This window comes from Muntiacus reevesi, chromosome 2 (assembly GCF_963930625.1).
Source record: "Muntiacus reevesi chromosome 2, mMunRee1.1, whole genome shotgun sequence".
Lineage (NCBI taxonomy): Eukaryota > Metazoa > Chordata > Mammalia > Artiodactyla > Cervidae > Muntiacus > Muntiacus reevesi.
This window is the reverse complement of record NC_089250.1, coordinates 52,192,028-52,213,880: the sequence shown is the minus strand read 5'-3', so window position 1 is coordinate 52,213,880 and position 21,853 is coordinate 52,192,028. Positions and strand designations below refer to the sequence as shown.

Genomic DNA, 21,853 nt, shown 5'->3' with positions numbered 1-21,853 from the left:
CTGAGCCACACAGTGCTGACCCCGTGCTCCCAGGCTGAACCGAGGTGTGGAAAGAGGGCCCCTTCTTGGCCCTTAAGGTGGCTCCCTCTCCTGGGAATTTCTCCCACTCTGGGCCTCTGTATTGGGGGCCCTGCATCCAGGCCAGGTTTCACCGGCTTAGCCTGATCTGGGGATCTGGTGCCTTTAAGATGAGAAACTACTACTGCTGGAAGCTTCCAGGGATCTGTGCTGACTTAGAACGGGCAGGAAGCTCCAGGTCTGTCTGAGCAGCGGATCCTGCCAGCCTCACTTCTGTGGCTCTAGGGAGCCTGTCTGGTCCTACTAGCCAGGAGAAGCATGTTGTTACCTGTTTTACCAGTGAGGTCTTCCAGTCCCACAGATGAGGCTGGGCAGAGTTCATGACCAGAAGCATGTTTCCAGGAGTTTTATCAGCTTTGACACTAGCATGTTCTGAGGCAGGTTCACACATGCACTCGCTGACCCCAAGTGCCCAACTCCAGAAATGCAATGAGACCCTCAGACCTGTAGGCTTGGAATGCTCTTCCCCACCCTCCTCTTCCCTCTTTCCTTCCTCTCTTCTTCTACTGTCTTTCTCATGATCCTTTCTCCTGTTTTCTTTTCCAATTCAACTTGCTTTTCTAACTGATCAGTTCTGTGGTTTTCCAGCTTGAGGATGGTGGAATTCTAGAAGTGATCGCATGCCCTCAGTAGCCCTTTTCCTGCAGAGCAGTTGGTCAGGGTTCCTGGAAGTGACACATGGACTTGGTCCTTGGTCTGGATTCAGAAAGGTGCCCAATAGGGAGGGTCAGCGCCCTTCTGAGATGGAGAGCCTGTGAAGAACTATAACCCAAACTTGTTTGGAAGTTGGTGACGAAAGGTGTTCCTTGAATGAAAAAAATCACTTCCCAACTCCCTTTTTCCCCTGGAGGTCCTACTGTGGAGGCTACTCCTCACCTGCTTCAGGCCACAGCATGGATGTGGCCTGGCTCCCTCTTGTTCTTCTCTCCTTCCCCTGCCCAGTGGGTGTCTGGCACCTTGATCAGCTTTGTGGCAGTGTTGGGTGAAGGTAACCTGTCCACAGAGTGGCAAAGGCACCAATGACCTCGCAAATGAGTCTTCTTTGGTGGCCCCCTACCAACACTTGGATGCAGTGACAGTCGCAGACGTAGTGTTTTCTGTGTTTTGATCACATTCCAAGGGCATTTATTCTTCCCTTCCAAGTGTCCCATGTGGTCAGGATCTGGGGACTTGAGTGCCTTGGGCCACATGGCCCACTCCATGTGTGGGGCTTATGAGCACAGCCACACACCCTGCTGGACCGTGATGGGGGAGACATCCCCCGCCCTGGCCACGGGACACGGATAGCGACAGGGTGAGGTCTGGCGTGAACCAAACTGCCTAGCGTCATCCTCTGGCCCAGACAATGCACTCAGAAGAGATGGTGGCCGGCGCTGCCAGTGGCCAATGCAGACACCTGCTTCTCCAGCCACATGACATCATCTTCTCTTGGACACGACTCTTGGGGAAAAGCCATGACATCAGGCTGGCAAGGAAGATGGGGGGGATCCTGCCTTTCTGGAATGGGAGTGCCCCCATGTGCGTGTTCTCACCGAGTCTTTCCCCGACCAAGACCCCCTCCTAGGCACTGCCAGAGGCTGCACTTTGCAAGGGTGTCAGTCATAGACAAGCGTCTTGCTCACAGTCACAGAGGCTGGGGGCCGCTGTGAACCCACCACCCTGGCCACTGCCTACTGCGCTGAGCCCTATGTTCTGCAGCTAAGAAGGAGCAGGGAGGACTGTCCTTGCAGAGGGTGTCACAGGGCCTGGACCTCAGTGCAGAGGGCCGTGCAAAGGACTCCCTGGTCCTCACAGTGTAGTTCAGAGGACCTTCTTGAGCAGCTGGAGCCTGAGAACCTCAGGCCACGTGGAGACGCAGAGTGTCAGAGCAGGAGGTCCCAGCAGCTGGGGTTCATTTGAACAGGTGATGCTTACCTGGATGGAGGTGGTGGGTGATTTCCATTAAAACACAGAAGCCTCCTTGCCTCAGATGTGGGTTAAAATGTGACCACACATGACTGAGGTGGGGGGCATCATAATCTCAGTGGGGTCTGAGTTACCCCAAAGCCTGACAGGAGGGAGATTGACCCGTTGGCCAACTGCCAGTCCAGGGAAGAATCGATGGGTGGCCCTTGGGGCAGGGACGAGGAAGGCACCTTGAGAAGGTCTGAGCGGCTGGGAAGGAGGCCCCTGGGCATCTAGCCCCTCTGTGTTGCCGTGCCAGCCTAATGGGGGCGGCAGTGTCGGCCCGTGGACATCTGGGAGGAGGATGAAGAGGAAGGGCCTTGGGCGTGCCAGAGCCTGGTCACAAGGCAGCTTCCACTGATTGACAGGTCAGCTTCAAAGTCTGTGTCCTGCCCCAGCGGTGCTCTGCCCCGCCACCCTCTGGGGCCAGTTTTCTGCTGAGGAATGGCCTTGGCTCCACAGCTGTCTCTCTGTGTGAGGATGAAGCCAGAAATGGCAGATAAGCACGAGGGTCCTGCTGGGTCACACAGGATGGAACTGGGCCCTCATGAGGGATAAGGCGTGAGTAGCAGGCCCATCCTGGAGGAGGCGTCCCGAGGACAGCCTGCAGGGTTGGAAACCAGTGCTCTGATGCCAGCAGAAATCGATCCATGTTTCGTCACTGGACGCTCAGGGAAAGATAGCTCAAGCTGGTGTATTAAAGGGGATTTCTACCTTCGACATGATACATTCACCAAACATTTTGGGTGTAGAGAGTCAGACTTTTGCATTCTGTGCCTCCCCAGCTCCCTTCCACTGGTACCAGCCACTTCTCAAAAACCTTGGGCGCTTGCCAAGTGGGGGTGATGCCCCAACATTGCCAGGGCTGGGGGTGGTGTGTCTCAGGTGCTCAGTACAGTTGTCTGTGAGCACAGGTGGTCCTTATCCAGCAATCTCAAGGAGGATGAGCCGGTCCTCGGTGCTAGGTTTGCATTCTGAGAGCACACTTAAAGGCCCCCAGGTGTTCTGGGACCTTCTCATCCAGCCTGGTCCTTTGCAGGAGGTCAAGTTGGGAGCCCACCGTCCTGCAGAGGAATGTGCTCTCCCCTGGTCCTCCTGGTCCCCCCAGAGAGACTGAGTGCCAAGTTCTGAGACCTGGAGGTCATGGCTATGTGAGACCTCAGTGGTGGGGCTGTCAAGGGCCGAGTGACTTCCGCGGCTCTGGTCTCAGCCACGCTGTCCTCCACAGGTGCCCCACGCCCGGCTGCGATGGCTCAGGCCACATAACAGGGAACTACGCGTCGCACCGGAGGTGAGCCTGCCCCAGGTGCCCTGGACGCCAGGCCAGCAGAGTGGGGGTCTCCTTAGGCTGATGAAGTTCCAGGCCCCAAGTGACACTTTAGTGCCACTGCACCCCAGCCTGTTTCTTCCCTCGAGTCTGAATTGTCAATATTCTGGCCAGAGCTGGGGGCCGCTTCCTGGACGTGGCCTTGCTGCCCACAGCGCCTGAGGGGTGGAGGGAGGCAGGTGGGTTGAGAAGTTGCTGTCCTTAAACCACTATGGCATTTTTTCCTCTTGTAAAACCAGCTTGTCAGGCTGCCCTCGTGCCAAGAAAAGCGGAGCCAAGGCTGCACCTGCAAAGGACGACAAGGAAGACCCCGAGCTGATGAAGTGAGTGGGGGGTCCTGCTGGCCACCTGGCTGCCGTGCAGACTTGGGGTTTCCCTGTATTTTACAATTTTAAAAGCTCCTTCTAGACTCTATTTGCTTTGATACAGCTGTGACAATGCCCATTTTCACAGACGTGCTCAGGCCAGGCATAGGGATACCCTTGCAGGTGGGAGCTATGTGCATTATGTGGAGGACACCTGCATGCATGGGCTCCTGTCTGGACTTCTCAGGTCTGTGGTGTTTGACGGGCTGAGAGAGAGGCAGAGTGCCCTGCCGCCTGTGCACCCAGGGCATCTGGGCCTGGGCCTCAGGGAGTGGACCACCCCGGGCATTCACAGGCACTACAGCCTGCATGGCTTCTGGTCTGGTGGGAGGGGTCAGTATAGGAGTCAAGGAGGAGAGGGTGGTTAGAAAGACAGGGAGCCTTTGAATTGTGTGTATCTGTGTGTCCCCATGCCTCTGCAGGGAGCTGATGTGCAGTGAGGGGGCCTGGGAGGGTCACTCTGAACTGGGACTCGCCAGTCCTCTTGCGAAGAGAGAGACACCCTGGGTCTTAAGTGAACAGTGTCCCTGACCTCTACTGACCTTCTCTCTGGGGATTGCTGCCCTGTTATGAACCCTGACCTGGACTCATCTGGTGGGGCTGGTATCACGGCAAACTTTTCCTTCCAGAAGGGACCCTGCCCCTCAAACTCCCCACTTGCATGTGCCACAGGTGCAAGCAGGGTGACCCACCACCCAATTTTCCCAGGACTTTCAGAGCTGACATCAGGTAGAGCAGGCAGTGGGTCCCACTGGGGCAGGCGAGGACTGGAGGAGAATGACTCTGGCTGCCTGGTGGCCCAGGTACTGGAGTAGTTTGGCTGGGCAGGTCCACGGGAAGCAGGTCTGCCATGACAGCTGGCACTCACCTCTGCAGAGGGAGGGGCTTGACCTGGCCAGAGTTGTGCTGGCTTCTCCAGGGAGATCAGCCCAGCTGTGGCCCAAACATCTGCTGGCTACAGAGAACGGGCCAAATTGACCAGTGTTATGCCCTTCAAAGAGGACGGCCCCACCAGCTGTTTGCTGTAATAAGGCAGTGACTTGTTTATTTAATTTATACAGTAAAACTGTAATGAATACTAAATCAAAAATGCAAAATACTGGTTGTTGGTATTGTGAATGCTGCCTGCCAAATGAGAGGGTGGATAAAGAATATTTTTTTCTTCCAAGAATCTAGGAATTTGCCTGTGATCATATAAACGCATTGCTGTTATGGATTTAGCAGGGTTCCTGCTGGTGTGATAAGTGAATTGTGCTGCATTTGCAAACGATTAAAATCAAGATCAGCATTTTTCACATTAACTGGGAAAAATGGTTTTCCTCTTCCTGATGTGCTGTCAACTTTGCTTTTAAAAAAAACTTGAGAATTTGCAGCCAAGTGGAGAATGTGACTTCTAGAAATAGTTCAGCATTTATAGGATGGATGAAGTTTCTAATGGCTCCATGGCAAGGGGAAGAGGCCACCCATGTAGCGCCTCTGTTTTATAGGACCTCCTCCCTAGCCATAAACTTTACCCATATTTATAATTGATGAGCGTCTTTACACAAGTGCAGACGGCAGCAGAAACTTTAATCAGTGCTCCAGTTCCTACTGCTTGAAGTGACGTGGCTGGCAGGCACTGGCTGTGATGTGTAAGGGCTGGTGGAGGCAGGATCCCTTTTATGATATCTTGTGTCTGCAGCTTTTGAGATTAAGTCGGGTCAGTGCTTTGTGGTAAATCCCTTTGGCCACAAGTAGATAACTGACCGTGAAAGTCTATGGAGGTTCCGATGTGGAGGTTGGGAGCTGCATGTCCATCACCATGGAGAGACCGCACTGTCCCCGGCTGTGCTGGCACTTGACCAAAGAGCTGTGCCTCTGACCGGGAGTCCCCTGGGTGTGCTACACGACTTAACGAGAGGTCACCTGACACTGAAGATTTGGACCCAGGGTGTGGAGGGAGAGACCAGCAGTGTTACTGCAGCGTGTCATGAATACACTTTCTGGGGGCGCCTGCAGCCTCTCCTGAGGTGAAGGCTAGGGTTCTGCAAAGACAGTGGGAAAGCAGAGCCTAGGTTCATCTGTGTGGTGACTTGAAGAGGCTCCTCTCACTTTTTGATCCTGTGACATCAGCCTCACAGGCACCTCAGAGGGGCTCAGCCCAGGAGTCCTCTGGAACCCCACAGTTGGGACGTGTCCAAGTGTGGGGGGTGGACATAGACTGGAACCTCCCCAAGCTCCCTGCAGGGGTCCCTGGTAGTGACTCTGTTCTGGACTGGGGTTACGGTGGCCTTGGACTGGCTCAGTGGACAGCCCTCATGTCTGGGCCCATGTGGCTGGGCTAGATAGGAAAGAAGAGCCAAGAGAGGGGACAGATGAGGATGGTCCCAGCCGAGGAGGCCACTTCTGAGACTGAAGGGTTGCTGCTGCGAGCCGTGAATGACGCCAGGATTCGAGGCTTGCGGAGGAGAGGAATTCGATCGGCAGCCAGAGACGAGGCTTGATCACTCAGAGTTTTTGTGTAGCAAAGTTTTGTTAAAGTATAAAATGGATAGAGAAAGTGGCTGACACAGACATCAAAGGGAACAGAAAGAGTTCCCCCTTGCTAGTTTTTAGCAAGGTGTTTTATACCTTTTGGCAAGCTGCTAATCAGATAAAAGAAATGCCTCAAGATTGAGAGTTGCACCAGGCCCCTCTCCCACAACATGCATTTTGAGATAGAATGGCACAAGGGGCATCATCCCTGGCCATAGAACAATTGACATGAATCTTGAAGAAAGACAGATTTCCAAGCAAAGACATAATTTCATTAACACAGCTTAAAACATATCCATGAGAAAAACACATTGGTTAGCTCAAGGTTTGAGATAAAGTTCAGTTCAGGTGGAACCAGGTGTTGCCGTGACAACACAGGATTAGAAGAGAAAAAAAAAACCCGTCTGCCACTTGAAGTTTATTTCCTCCTGCTGCTTGGGGACCTCTAGCCTTCCTACCCAGGCTGTTAACCCTCTCAAGATGAGGGCCGCCAGGCAGCGCACCACCCCCAGCCTTGTCATCCCTGGGGGCTTCCTGCCTCTGACTTGTCTGTATCCCAGGGACCTCTCTGTGAACTGGGTCCTCTGTGCCTTTTGGGTCTGCGGCTGTAGAAAGCGTTGACAAATGGCTAGTGCTCAGAGCAAGCTCCCAGCACGTGGTCTCTGGGGTGATGCAGAAGTGGTGCTGGCAGCAAGGTCCAGGCGTGGACCAGGAGGCCACCAAGTCAGCTCCAGGCCCCTGGGGCCCTGCTGCTGAGGGACAGGGAGGGAAGGTGGCTGCTGACCCCCAAGCCACACAGGGGATGTAGGGGACCCCAGCGCGTCTCAGGGTGTGGCTCGGCGGGCTCTCCGGGCTCCTCCTCCAGCTCCAGCAGCCAGGGTTCACCTCTGACCTCTCTGCGCGTAGGTGCCCGGTTCCAGGATGTGTGGGGCTTGGTCACATCAGCGGCAAATACGCCTCTCACAGAAGCGCGTCCGGCTGCCCGCTGGCAGCTCGGAGGCAGAAGGAGGGTTCCCTCAATGGTTCGTCTTTCTCCTGGAAGTCCCTGAAGAATGAGGGGCCCGCCTGCCCCACCCCGGGCTGCGACGGCTCCGGTCACGCCAATGGGAGCTTCCTCACCCACCGCAGGTGATTGTCCCCACCCCACCCTTCTGTCACCCGGGAGAGACCCCAGCTGTGGGACTGTGGCAAGGCTCCCAGGGATTGTGCCAGACCAGGGTGCAGATGAGAACAGTGGTTTCTTGAGGAAAAAGACCCAAATGGATAGCCACCTGAGGGAAGCCATGGAAACCTGCTGGGACCACGTGATGGCCTGTGTGATGTGTCACCCAGGTGTCTACTGTCCTAAGACCCCTTTATACATCCCATGGAGCCCCTCTGGCAAGAGAGAGCAGAGCCCTCCTGTGTCTGGAACACACTTTCTTAAAGCAGGCTGAGGCTTTTCCTGAAAGACATTGTCACAGCTCATGCCCTGTCCCTCCTACTGGGCTTTCTTCTCTGAACTTGGGGCCCAGGTCCTTCCTTGCTCTACAAGGGACCCCTCCATGCTTGGGCAGTGGGCCCGGGCCGCACTGGCCAGCTCCCACCTGCCCTGATGCTGCCCCTGGCGCTGAGGGTCTTGCCCCAGCAGCCGTCTTCCTCCTCTCTGTGCTGGGAAGCCACACCAGTCACTGCTTGGTCCTGTCAGAAACCTTTTTCCTATGTTATTTTTTTGTCCTCATCTCTCCACCTTTAAGATTAATTAGCTCATTCATTCCACAAGCCATTGCTGAAAGCACATCAAATACCAGTCTCTGGAGAACAAGATGACAACCAGCCCTCCTGGAGCTGAGTGGTCAGGGCAGGTGCAGAGACAGACTGCAAACCAACAAATATGTTATTAGTTTGGCAAAGGACACTGTGGGGAAGATAGAGCAGGCAGGGGTGAGGAGGTCTTTTCTGAGAGATGGTGCTTGTCCCGAGCCTCTGGGGACAAACCTTCAGGGCGGGGGCCTGAGCTGGGAATGGCCTGCGCTGTTGGAGGAGTGAGGAAGCTGGGGGCCTGGAGCCAGGACTGGGACACCAGGGATGAGTGACAACGCTCCAGAAAGGATAGTCCTCCAACAGCCCAGCTCTCACTGGGACTTGTGACCTTAGACTGGCCTGTGAGGCATGACCTTGAATTGGTCTTCATGCGTGACCTTTGCTTCCAGCTTGTCTGGCTGTCCCAGAGCGACCTTTGCAGGAAAGAAAGGAAAGCTCTCAGGGGATGAGGTTCTTGGCACGAAATTCAAGACGAGTGATGGTGAGGCTGCCTCCTGCACTCCCTGCATGTGGTCTTGGGACCTGAGTGGGCGGGTGGTGTAGGCAAGAGATGGGTCGGGAGGCAAAGCCCCTCCTGGAGTGAGTCGTGGTGGAGACAGAGCTCTTGAGCTGAGCTGCCAGGGCCCCTCACCTTGGCTCAGAACCTCTGGCTGCCCTGTGCTCAGCATGGCCATCATAGCTCTAGCCTGGGGCTTGGTGAGCCCTCCTGGCAGCACCAGAAGCCATGTGCTTGGGGAGTATGGACCTGTGTTCTCAGAATTCATGAGAGGGAAACGGAGGAAACCAGCACCATCTGGAAAAGCTTCCATTTTTATCTTAGCAATTAACACTTGCCCAGGAGGTATCTGTTTTCCCACCAAGACCAGGGCCTGGAGGCACACAGCTGACACGCAGCCACTTTCCCAGTCTGAGATGTGGGCCACGAGCCACTGGGGCTTCTACTCTGAAAGGGCTCCCCAGGCCTATCTAGAAAGCAGGCCTTGACTGACCCCCTCCCCACCTTGTGAGAGCCACGACTGAACTTTCTCTCTGGGGTAGTGCTGGACAACGATGAGGAGATCAAGCAGCTGAACCAGGAGATTCGAGACCTGAACGAGTCCAACTCTGAGATGGAGGCCGCCATGCTGCAGCTGCAGTCCCAGGTGGGTGGAGCCGCCCCGCCTTGCTCCCACCTGCCCTCAAACCCAGGATGTCCTTCCCATCCTCCCTCTTCTCTTCTGGGTTGGGGGGTGCCCAGCCCCTCATTGAGGTTCTGCTCAGCATGTGCTCTGCCCATCAGGAGCCCTGAGGTGCTGGTAGCCACCATCCTGTTGGTTAGTAGGAGCAAAACCGCAATGTGGGTCATCAGAACCTGACTGGAGCTGGGTTTCAGCTCAGCACGGCCATACACCAGCTCAGTGACCTGGTGGACCTCTCATTCTGAGTGTGCCTTGACGTCCTCCCAGGCAGATGAGGATAATACGAGAATCTGCCCGATTCGGTTGTCATGAGACGAATGCATTTCTATAAGGAAAGCAATTTGCACAGGATCTGACCCAGAAGAACTGCTGTGCTGAGGGGCAGGGTTACCGATCGCCTTGCATCTGTGTCCTATCCATGAGTTTCCCAAAATGAACACTCAAAAAAAAAAAAAAAAAAAAAAACACCAAACCATAAAACAGTGAAATTCTTATTTTGAAAAGAAGAACATGCCCTTCCTTGACTGCTGAGTGGGGGCCGGAGCAGAGATAAGTGCACAGAGGAGCAGCTGCGCACGGCCATGTCCCCAAGGACAAGGAGGTGACCTGGCCCTATGGGGTTGGAGGGTGGAGGGGACTGGGGAAGTGTGAGATGCTGGAGTCCATGTGTCTTCTGCGGCCCCTCCTTTCTCTGGCAGACGGGCTTTTATGCCGACCTCCTCTTACCCAGAAGCCGGTGTAAAAATAGCACCAGCTGATGAGGATCAGCAGGGATTTCTGTCCTGCTGTGCAGCGTCTCCCCAGTTCAGAGGCAGTGGAAGTGGAGAGGGGGTACAGGGGCTGTCTCTGGGCACCGAGACGCCCTTCTGGGTGGCTTTCCCCACATTCTTCCCTGCCGTTTTCCTTCTCGAAGTCCAAGGCATCTCCCAGTGTCAGCACCCTTGGAAAGCACCTCTGGTTTCTCTTTATTGGCCAGCACCCACCTACTTATAGAGAGATTATTCACTAGTGTCCTTTTGGAAGGACTCAGAGTCCCCTTTCCCCTCCAGGGAGTTTTGCATTGTGTGCCCTGTCGGAGAGCTCGGGCAGGGAAAGCAGGCTCAGGACCTCTGCTCAAACCTTTTAAACCCAAAGACTTGTCACTGGGTAAGGAGGACATGATGCTCCTCCCCAGCCCCTCCTAAAAGGGCTTAGCGATGGCCTGAGGTGCCATCTACACTGATGAGCTTGCCTCTGCCCAGAGTGAGGCTGGGGGCTGCCCTCCCAAGCATATCTGCTCCAGGCCAGGCCCCGGGGTGGCCTTCTTGCCCACCTTGCCCACGGGGCTCTGACACTCTGGGACTCATGTGGTGCCTGCAGCACCCAGAGCAGGTGAGACTGCCCACGGCTGTCAGCCCGGTGGAGTTGTCCTCTGTCCTCTGCTGTTCCATGTGGAAGCCTTGGAGCCCCGGGAGAACTTTCAGACTTCCTCCTGGTGCCCTGTTGGGTCCAGAGAAGACATGTTTGTGCTGAAAACCCCAGGATGGTCTTTGGTGTGCTGGTGCACTCAGCCGAGAGTGGCAGTGGTCTGCTCTGCTGCCTTCATAGTTTTGATGAGGCACCGGTTGGTCTTTCTGGTGGGAGATGTTCCACAATGTGAGAACACTGTTCCCACCACAGAGGAAGAGCAGGAAGCCAGTGGTGGGCTGGGATGTGAGCCCAGTGCCTCCTTCTGTGCTCCTCTCCACCCCACAGGACAGCTGGGCCCAGAAACCGATGGCTTCCCAGCCCCTAGCTCAGTCACTGTGTCCCCCCCCCCCCCCACCCAGGGACCAGGGCACTGCCAACCCTCATTGTGGCAGGGCTCCTGCCTCTTTGCCCTCTCCCAGAGGGACGTGAGACGGCCCAGTGGGCATGCCTGGCCTGCTCCCAGGAGGACACTCCAGGTGGCAGCTCCCGTCTCTGTCTGGCAGATCTCATCCATGGAGAAAAGCCTGAAGAACATCGAGGAGGAGAACAAGCTCATCGAGGAGCAGAACGAAGCCCTGTTTCTGGAGCTGTCGGGCCTGAGCCAGGCCCTCATCCAAAGTCTTGCCAACATCCGCCTTCCGCACATGGTAAGCAGTTAGCAGCCCTGGGCCTCCCTTGCTGAGCTGGCACCTGTGTTCTGGGGCTTCGGGGAGGGCAGGCACCCCTCTGCCTCTGGGAGGGCCCCACCCTGGGCAGATTGCTGCCCATGGCAGCTGTCACATCCTGGGCAGCCTGTGCCATGGTGGTCTCAGCACGAGTGCTGCTTGTGGTGGGTCTGTGTGCTCATCTCTGGCGGCGTGGGCTTCCTGGGTCTGAGGCTTCCCCATCCCCACTCCCATTGCTTCTGGAAACCCTGGGGCCCCTGCATGGATGGGCCTCGCTAAACCAGTTGTGTTCTCCAGGAGCCGATATGTGAGCAGAATTTTGACGCCTATGTCAGCACCCTCACCGACATGTATTCCAACCAGGAGTGCTACCAGAACCCCGAGAACAAGGACCTCCTCGAGAGCATCAAGCAGGCCGTGAGGGGCATCCAGGTCTAGGCCTCCTTGTGTGAGGAGCCACCATGCTGACTTGGGGCGCCCAGGGCACCCCGACTCGCCTCTGTCTTTTACCTCCCTAGCCCTGCCCTCCCAGTGGAGATTCCCACTCACAGTGACTTCTCGTTGGCAGCCCAGGGTGGCCTCGGCGAGGGGGTGGGAGTGTTTAGCCGGAGGAGTGCCTGGAAATCCTCGTCTCCCTCGATGTGACGCACGCGCCAGGCCAGAGGCCTTGACCTCTCAATGTGAGTGCGGGGCGTGAAGTATTACAAAGTGATTTATTTTTGCTTCTGAAAGCTCGAAGTCTCCAATGGAAACTCACGGACAAGGTTCTCAGGGAAGTTTTGGAGCTGCAACCACAGTATTCCTTTGTCTGTCAAGGCCGAGAGGGCAGCCTGGCCGGGCGGGTGGTGCGTGTGACGAGTCAGCCTGGAGTGGCCAGTGTGCCCACGCGGTGAGGCCGCTGTGACAAGTGTGTTTCCTGTTGTCCTTTAATTCACTTTTATGTTAAGCGTGGAAGAGAGCAGCGTTCCAGGGGGTAGGTTAGGAACAGGCCTGGAGGAAGCTGGCCCGGGACCCCCTGAAGACAGTGCTGGCTCCACAGGGAAGCACCTCTGGCGGAGCCCGCAGACTCTGCGCTCAGGGTCAGGCTCCCTCAAGGCTGCAGCCTTTAGACCCAGGTCGGGGTCAAGGTCAGGGCCTCTGGTTGTCTGTGTGCCCACTTGGCTTGTGACCCACCACTGCCCATCACCGGGTCATGGCTGAGCTTTACCGAGGTGGGGGAAGTGACAGCAAGGTCAGGGGATAAATTCCTGACTGGAGACCACCAAGGTATCACTTCTTTTTAGATCCAGTCAAGATTCAAAAGAAGATAAATTTTGATTTAATGTGTTAAAAACACAATGTTCCTAACATGTAAATAGAGTCCAAGCCAACTGTGACTGCGATTCCAAGTTAGTATTTAAAAGTAGAGAAATTGCACTTCCTGGAAGAAATGAGAAAGTAGTTAGTTTAATTATTCTGTAAATTATTTAATTTTGTCAAAATGTAAGTATTTATATTCACAACCTCTTATGTTAATGTTGGCTATTTATTTAACATTTTTATTTATTAATTTTATACTATTTTACCTAGACCCCACACCAGGACATATGAGAGGGAAGTAAATGAAATCAAAGCAAACTTAACTATTTGACTATGAGAAGGGCCACAAAAAAATCTTGCTGTAACTTCTAGTTATGATTTTAATGCAACTGAGTTATTTTTTATATATTTTGTTATTTATTCTTTTTAATAATGGAGTTTTTAAAAAGTATTTTGTAACTGAGGAATTTTGATAATTTGGGGATGCTTCCCCTTTGGTCCAATGGAAAGAAAGACTTTTTGGTTCTCCTCATCCCTTTGGCTCCTTTTGTTTCAGGCACGGACGACAGCAAATGGCATTCTGTGTTTATTGTTTATTTAAGTGTAGTGCAGCTGTGTGCTCTGGCGTGTCTCTTGTGTTGCGTCTGTGTGCCGGACCTTGATGGCTGAGTCCTATGGCTGTGAGGGGCGCTGGCTGCAGGCCGCCCTGAGCAGCTCCCGCTCTAGGCTCCTGTCCTCTGACAGCTCTGATACTGTGATCCTCCTTCCTCAGGAAACGCTGACCCCACAGCACAGCACTTCTCAGTGTGTTTGCAGGGTGATTTCCTAATAAAAGTCCACTCTGACTGTGAGTGGGAGCCGTGTCTGTGGTGGGGACGCCGACTCGGTCCCGGGAGCTCTGGGGGTCACCTTCCTGGAGCGAGGGCGGTGGGCGGGTCCTCCGTGTGCACACGTGGGAGCCACGTTTCCTTTGCGGAACCGCCCTCCCCGGAGGGCTGAGTCACGGACCGCGCGTGTGTGAATCGGGGGATTCTCTTAGGGTCAGAAGAAGTCTTCCTGCTGGCGTTGTTGGCCTGGGGGGTGTGAAATGAGGGCTGCCCCGGGCCACCTCTCCTGGCTTCAGGAGGAAGCCCTGTGCAGGCGAGAGTTTGGACTTTCCGGAGGGAGGCAGAGTTGAGAGAAGGGGAGAGAAAAGTGGGAGGGGGAGGCAGAGCCCGCTCTCTGGTCGCCTTTTCAGAGCTCCTGCATTCAGCAGTCTGTGAAGGTGGCTATGACGGCAGTGGCTCCTCACTGCTTTACACTTCTGTGTCAGGTGTGGCTCTCCCAGTTGAGACTCAGGTTTGGGGATTCTAGCCAACATTCACCCTGAACTGTCAACATGCACTGACCTCCCCGGGCATCTAGCTCTTGAGGGCAACCTGGAGCTCCCCAACTGACCTGTGAATAGACGGAGACTTTTAGGAATTCTGGACCTTACTTCCAAGCCCTGTCCAAGTTGGACGGTTGAGGGTCTGGAGGGCTCCAGCTGCTGGTGGTGGGGACCATGGAGGGGTTGTGTGAAACCTGTGCAGCCTTGAGGAGGGGCTCCTGGAGGGCACAGAGGATTGGCGGTCCAGGTCGTACCCATCCATGGATGCTGGGGTGACAGCATTCTGGGGCCGTGAAAGTTGGCTGCCTGATGGCAGGTGACGAGCAGAGGCCGGGACTGTTGAGGAATGGGCGGATGGCCACGTCCATCCTGCAAGGCCATCCTGCATCGTCCTGCTCCCACCCTCTCCCAGGGCTCCGCCTGCTCCCTGCCAAGTGTTTGGCGTGCTGCTTAGCCTCCTGACTCTGAAATGTTGCACTTCAGGGGACCCATCTCCCTGCCCCCAACCCCGCACCAGTTTAGCCAGAACCTCTCCCCAGCGCCATGGGGCGTGGCCTCAGCACCATTTCCAAGGCCTCCAGCAGCCTGAGGAGCACCGATGCTGTGGAGGCGACAGTGGGCAGGTGCAGGTGTGCTTGCCACGCTGGTCCCCAGCCGGCGTCATCGCGGGGTGCTCTGCAGGTGGGCTCTGCGAAGCCTGATTAGTCTGAAGACCCAGGAAGACAGCATGACTGGGAACAGGGCCCCGGAGGTCAGCCTCCAGAGCAGGTGAGTGTGCATATGTAGGGGGATCAAGGGGCTGTGGGGGGTGGGGACAGGGCTGGAGCGGGACTCCCTCCACTAGCCACATCTCAGTAAAGACTTCTGTGCATAGGTGGGGACAGGTGGGCCACGGTGAGAGATCAGTTCCAAACATAGCCCTGGACTGGCCCTGGGCCTGGGCTCCAGCCAGGATGGACTCAGTTTTGCCTTTCAGGGCTGCTCTGGCCCACGGCTGGCTGGGTGCACCAAGGGTGTGTCCCTGGAACGTGGGTGGCACCCCCTGCTGTGGGATTCTGGAAGAACTCTCAGAGAAGCTGTGTGTGGGATGTGACTGGTGGGTCGGAAGAAGGGCTTGCTGGAGAGGGAACACTGAGCATCTTGAGCATGGATGTTGGTGCGTAGGACCCTGATATTGAAGAACTATGGCACAGAGGAGGCTGCTTGATCCTGTAAGACCTGTAGGTTTTCCCAACTCTGTTTCGGTTGCCAGAGTTCTGGGATGTACTAGGGAGCCTGGTCTCGGTGTTCTGGGTCCTCAGTATCTTTCCTTTGGAAGCTCTTGGCTTCCGTTCACCACGATGTTCTGGGCTTCTGAGGGTTTGTCCACTGTGGGGTCAGCAGGCTGAGCTTGAATGGGGTTCTGCCTTCACCCACTGGTGTCTGTGCCTGATGCTGTGGGCAGAGGGACCACAGTAGCCCCCCTGGTTTCAAGCAGATGCAGCATCACCATGATGCTAGAAGGTTGTGTAATTCTGCAGTCTGATGATGACATTAGCTATTCACCCCCCAAAAGCTGCTTCCACCTCTTGCTTGGAGGGTCTACCTCCAGGTTGGGGGAGGGTCTTGGTGTCATTGGCATATGCTCAGGACTTATTTTTGGTATGGGGACCTCATCCATAGCCAGGCCTCCTCTCCCAGCCTGCAACCCCTTCTTTTACACTTTCCAGAGAGTATAACTCAAGACTTTATCCAGAGGGAGGGGAGCATTCCCCAGTGCCAGTCATCTTTGTTACAGGCCCCCTCTTCCTTTTCCAGCATCACCTGAATCTGCCAGTTCCTGGCTTCCTGAGGAGTGGATGGCCTTGGTCCTGAACTTCCCACACCCTGGCTGTAATTCAGCCTTTGGGTCTAGAAGTCATTCGCTACACATTTGTGTGTTTTGGCTTCTAAATCACATTATTGGCTTCTCTTCCATCTTCCCATTCCTGCCAGTTTATACCTTAAAAGCTGTCAGTTTAGCCAGGTCTTGAGAGGATGTCAAGGTAGATAGGTGAGTCTACCTGCCCTCCTTACCTGGACCCACAGGTGGAAAGCACCTGGCTGTGTGTGAAGGCTGCCTGATTGCAGGAGAGACTTTCTCCCCTTCACCACTGTGCCGCTAAGGCTCGTGGCTCTGTAGAGGCTGTTACAGCTGTGGGTGTGGAGGGTTCCTAACATGGGGCAATATAGGTCCAAACTTGCCATACAGGTCAGCCAGTGTTATAGACCCTTTCTCTTTGCTCCTCCTTCGAAATGGTAGATGGCTTCTCTGACAGAACTCCAGTCCCCACGTCAGCCAAGTGCCTGTCAGGTTAAACCACACAGGGGGCCAGGTGACCCATGACTGTAGGCATCCTACCAGTGCTGGCAGCTGGCCCTTGGGAGAGGCCCTGCGGTCTCCTCTGTCCCCCGACCCTCTGCCCCCATTAGCCTCTCCCCTTTCCCTATTCCCTCATGTCACGGGTGTGTGGGCCAGTGAAGTCTGGCCTCTCCCCTCCTGACACGTTTTATGGCTCCCCATCCCTTGGTCTCTGGGCCCTCCTCCAACCTGTCCCCTTGCACCCTGCAGAGGTGGCCCTGGGTCACCCCCTGGCCTCTGCCCTCTCTTTCTCACCCTCCCTACAGTAGTGTGCCATGTGCAGAGAATGTCTGCGCTGTTCCCCGAGCCTGGCTTTCCCAGCCTAGCGCTTTCTGGGTCTCCACTTGAATGTCCCACCTGTTGCAGGAGGGCTGATCAGGGTGCCCATTGTCAGGCCAGAGTGGGCAGGGGGATGGCTGCACGGGGCAGCAGGAGGGCCCAGGGCCCAGGCTGTGAATTAGGAAGATCCAGCTGTGCCCCTCGGCACCTTGGCTAGGGGCAGCTCAAAGGTGGGAGCCACGCCTGGCAGAAGCCCCAGGGTTAAGAAGTCTCCAGACCTGCTTGGAGCATCAAGCAAGAGACCCTGAGCCTAACCCTCCTGATAGGGGTTTCCAGGGTGAACTTCAGCCTCAGCCCCCCACTTTCTGGTCCCTCCTTCCAGTTGCTGAGGTCCTGAGAGGAAAGCATTCAGTGCTTCTGATTTGTAAATAGCATCGGTTTAAAATGTGAAGGGGGCTTCCCTGGTGGCTCAGATGGTAAAGAATCCACCTGCAATGTGGGAAACCTGGGTTCGATCCCTGGGTTGGGAAGATGCCCCTGGAGGAGGGCATGGCAACCCACTCCAGTATTCTTGCCTGGAGAATCCCCATGGACAGAGGAGCCTACAGTCTATGGGGTCACAAAGAGTCAGACACGATTGAGCAAGAGTGGCCACAAAGAGACAGTGTTTGTCTCCTTTCACCTTGAGCTCATAACCGATTGGGTCTTTTTTCCCAGGATGAGGAGAAGGCTCATTACAGATCAGCATGTCTGTAATGTGGCCTGAGGCACCTGGATGCCCCCAAGGCAGTGTGGGAAGAGCCAGGTGGAAGCTGACCTCTGTGTTTTGGACAAAGACGGTGATGTTGCCTCAGGCGGCCCCGCCGGGACATAGGGGGTCTGTGGCTTTATTTCTAGGTTCACACAGTCCATGTCCTCCGAAGGGAGGAGGGCAGACCAGCCACATGTTCTAATTTGCTCTCTGGATCCTCCTGGAGAGGGTCCACCTTTGTTGTAAGCTGGGGATGGTGGCGGCCACCAGGAGTGGCCTGGTGAACAGGAAGGCCCAGAGGCCCCTCTTCTGTTGTTGGGTGAGGATTCACTGTCACTGGAGTGACCATATGTTTCCCACAGAGTGGCCAGGCTTGTCCATGAGGCGGTCTCCTCCAATGCACACATTTTTGCTCATAAGCAGAGAGGAGTAAGACATGGTCCTTGCCCTGGGACATTTTCCAGAAATTTCCTGACCATTCCAGAACCATCTCCACACTGTACCCTCCCTGGAGGCCCCTCCACATTCACATTGTTCCTGGAGGGTACGGTGGCCTCCTGGCCTCATCCCCTGTGCTGATCCTGGGTTGAGGGGAAGGTCTGTCCTGCATGATTCCCACCAAACTCAGGTCTGAGATCATGACTAGACCTACATACACATTTCCTTTGTGAAGTGCTGAGTCTTGGGGCCTTTTAGAGTCCAGAACAACTTGAAATTGAGAAATGACATGTGCATGTGCAGAGGGTTTCTTTACCTGGTCCATGGCCCTCTCCAAATTCTTCAGTGCAGCAGGGACATGTCCCTACTCACAGTCCCCACGTGTCCTGTGATTATGACACTAGGAGCAGTCCAGACCCTGCGCAAGTCAACCCCTCTGTATGCCAGTTTCCTTGTCTGTTCAGGGGGTGTACAAGCTGAGACATGAGTTCACTGCAGTGGGGACTAGGCCATTCTGAAACATTTGGATGCCCCAGCCCTTCTATCTCAGGTCCCTGGGAAGCCAGCTCAGAGGTATCTGTGAGAAGGGTAATAATGATGGTGGTCTGCTCCAGGTCTCAAAGCTCACCCCCTGCCCACAGAGTTTTGCCCCAGAGGCCATCCACACTCCTCACTCTTGCTGGAGGTGCCCTGGAGGCAGTGTCCACAAGGCTTATGCAGCCCTGGGTAACCAGTGGTGTTGGGGCAGGGGATTCTACTGCTCCCCGCAACACCCTGCCATGTGTTGGAGTTGTGGGTCAGAAGTGGAGACCTTCAAACATTGTTCAGTCACTTGAACCCTTTAAATGGAGGTCACCTGGAGCCTCTGAGCTGCTCTGGCAGAGGCTGAGGGTCAGGACTGGTGTGGTCATGTGGAGCCAAGCACAGACTTCATGCTCAGTGGGTTGGAGGAGGGCCCAGGAAGCATATCTGGACAGGTGCAAGGAGCAACACATGGAGATGAGTTAGGGGTGCAGGGTGAGATCCTCTCATGGGGAGTCCTGGTTTCTGATATGGTTCTGTCATGATTTCTTGTAACATCTTATGAAAAACCCAGACCAACTTTTTACATTACACAGGTGTCAGCTCTCAGGGTGTGAGTCCAGGCCCACCTCACACCTGGGGACCTTGAGCAGGATACTTCCGGCCTCTATGCCTCAGCTTCCTTCTTTATAAATCGGTCCATAGCACATGCTGCTGAAGGGGTGTGGGAGGGAGTGATGGGGGCCCAGACCCCAGGCCACACACCACTTCAAGGTCAGACCCCTGCTGTCTGATCACCGTGGCCAGCTAAGCTCAGGGCTTGCAGGTGCCACCTGGGGCAGTGCTGTGACCACAGGTCACCACCGGGTGACCACAGGTTGAAGGTGTCTGCTGCTGCTGCCCTCCCCTAGTACCAACAGCTGCAGCCAGAGGTTCTGGAGTTTGCTGTCTTCAGACCAGCCTGTGACTCTAAGGCTGTTACCCACTCATGCTCTCCCCTCAAGCTTTCCCTCTCATGAGTCACAAAACATAGTGGGGGGTGGCTAAGGGGCTGGCTAAGGGGGAGGGGACGCTTGAACCTGGGAACAGCATCCTAAGAAATGGGGGTGTCAGCTTCTTGGCGGGGGGTGCTTCCACCCCAGGGGTTCTGCAGACAGGCTTCTGGACCCTGGTCTGGCATCACTTCTGTGGAAGGACCCGGTTCTAAGGTTCTCCAGAGAAACAGAACCAAGAGGTAATGTTTGTATCAGCTGTGTCTCTTTCTGTAAGCCTACATTTATATCTGTATATCAAGAGAGATGTGTTTTCAGGAACTGGCTCACAGAGTGTGGGGGTGTAAGTCTGAAATCTGCAGAGCAGGCCAGCAATCTGGAGACCTGGGAAAAAGTGATGTTTGGTGGCGAAATCCCTTCTTCCATGGTCCTAGGAGCAGGGGATGGGGGGTGGGGATGGGAGTGGACAGGTAGGGAAGGATCTCCGTCTTTGCTCTTAGGGCCCCAGATACATGAATGAGGCCTTCCTACATTTTGACAGATAATTTGCTTTATTCAAAATTAACTGATTTAAGTGTTAACCACATTTTAAAAATATCCTCACAATAATACCTAACTTGTATTTGACAAAATATCCGAACACCATAACTTAGTCAGGTGGACACATAAAAGTGATCATTGCAGACTCCTTCTCTGTGCCCAGGCATTTCTAACCTTTTTTATGGTGGTTTAAGATGAGATGTTATTTTTCAGAATCCCTTTCCAGTTATTTTACATATGTGAATACATGTAAGTTCACCAGTATTTTCAGATCAAAATTAAAATGCGGTGACCTTATAGTACAAAGAGCAGAGAAGCTTCGACTCATGTCTAAAACTGTGGTTAATTTCACTACAAATGGCTTAAACTGAGGAGGATCAAAATTTTTTTTCTCTTCACACAGCCTACTTTGGAGGCTTTTCAGCACACAGTGGCGACGCCTTGTGGTCAGTTTTGCATCTTGTCATCGCTGTGGCTTGAAACCAGGGTGTGGACCCCTTCTCCTGCCTCACTTCTCTGACTGCCAGAGTCAGGAGAGACGGTCCAGGTGTGACAGGGTTAACTTGGGCTGTGGTCCCCACCTTGATCACCCACCCGCCCCCTGCAGTGAAGTTTGATGCGTCTGTGGGCAGTAAACTCACTTAGAGGCCCAAGGTGCCAAGAGTGAGAGCCCTTCCTTCCTTCACCTGAGGAGATATTGGAAGTGAGGCTGGTGGCTGGGGGGTGAAGAGTGGGAGGCGTGTTTTAGTTACTGTAATCGCAAAAGCAATTCCACCCCATAGTGAAAACAGACAACACTGCAGTAAGTAAGTAAGAGGTGACATCCTTATCCAGGACTGAGGTGCACTAAGAAAATCATCTTACATATTTACCCCCATAATTATCATTTCTAGAGCTTGTCATTCTTTTGTGTAGATCTGTGTTTCCATCTCTTATTGCTTTCAGTATGAAAAACTAGCTTTATCATTTCGTGTGTGGGTCTGCTGCTTCTAGCTTTTGTATTTCTTAAAAAAAAATTATCTCCTTAAAAAAAAAAAAACTAATATACTTCATTTTTGAGAGTAGTTTTAGGTTTACAGAAATATTGAGGGGGTAGTATAGAGACTTCTCACATAATCCTCTCTTTCCTGCAGTTTCCTCTATTATTAACATCTTTCATTTATGTGGTACATTGTTACAACTGATGTACCAATATTGATACACTATTAAAGTCCACAATTTACATTAAGGTCACTCATGGTGTTGTACATTCTATGAGTTCTGACAATGCACATGCCCTATAGCCACCAGTATGGTATCACACACAATAGCTTCACTGCCCTAAAAGCCCTATGTGGTGTTTCTTTATCCACCTTCCCCCACCCCACAAGGGCTTCCCTTGTGGCTCAGCTGGTAAAGAATCTGCTACAATATGGGAGACCTGGGTTCTATCCCTGGGTTGGGGAGATCGCCTGGCGAAGGGAAAGGCTACCCACTCCAGTATTCTGTCCTGGAGAATTTCATGGACTGTATAGTCCATGGGGTTGGAAAGAGTCAGATACAACTGAGCGACTTTCACTTTCCCCTCACCCCATCCCTGGAAACCACTGATCTTTTTACTGTTTCTACAGTTTTGCTCTTTCTAAAATGTCATATGATACAGTATGTATGGAACCACACAATCTGTAGCCTTTTAAGACTGGTTTCTTTCATTTAGAAATAAGCATATAAGGTTTCTCCCTGTCTCTCCATAGCCTGGTAACTCATCTCATTTTAGTATATGTGCTGCCGAAAGCGAGCACAACTCATCTCATTTTAGTGCTGAATAATATTCCACTGTCTCAATGTACCACAGTTGTGTACAAAAACTGGCAATTATGAATAAATTGCTATAAACATTCCTGTGCAGATTTCTGTGTGTACACAAGTTTTCAGCTCCTTTGGGTAAATACCGAAGGAGAAACCGCCGTATCTAATGATA

General features: G+C 53.9%; 1 protein-coding gene across 1 annotated transcript in view; it reads left to right on the top strand.

Annotated features, from left to right (window-relative positions):
* The window catches only part of MYT1 (myelin transcription factor 1), a 35,453-nt gene extending 23,692 nt beyond the window's left edge, over positions 1–11,761 (top strand). The window contains exons 15-21 of the mRNA XM_065919650.1: positions 3,251–3,313; positions 3,589–3,672; positions 7,135–7,356; positions 8,421–8,512; positions 9,070–9,173; positions 11,162–11,305; positions 11,621–11,761. Of these exons, the coding sequence (XP_065775722.1) occupies positions 3,251–3,313; positions 3,589–3,672; positions 7,135–7,356; positions 8,421–8,512; positions 9,070–9,173; positions 11,162–11,305; positions 11,621–11,761 (850 nt within the window). The remainder of the gene's footprint in view (positions 1–3,250; positions 3,314–3,588; positions 3,673–7,134; positions 7,357–8,420; positions 8,513–9,069; positions 9,174–11,161; positions 11,306–11,620) is intronic.
* The last annotated feature ends 10,092 nt before the right edge of the window (positions 11,762–21,853 follow it).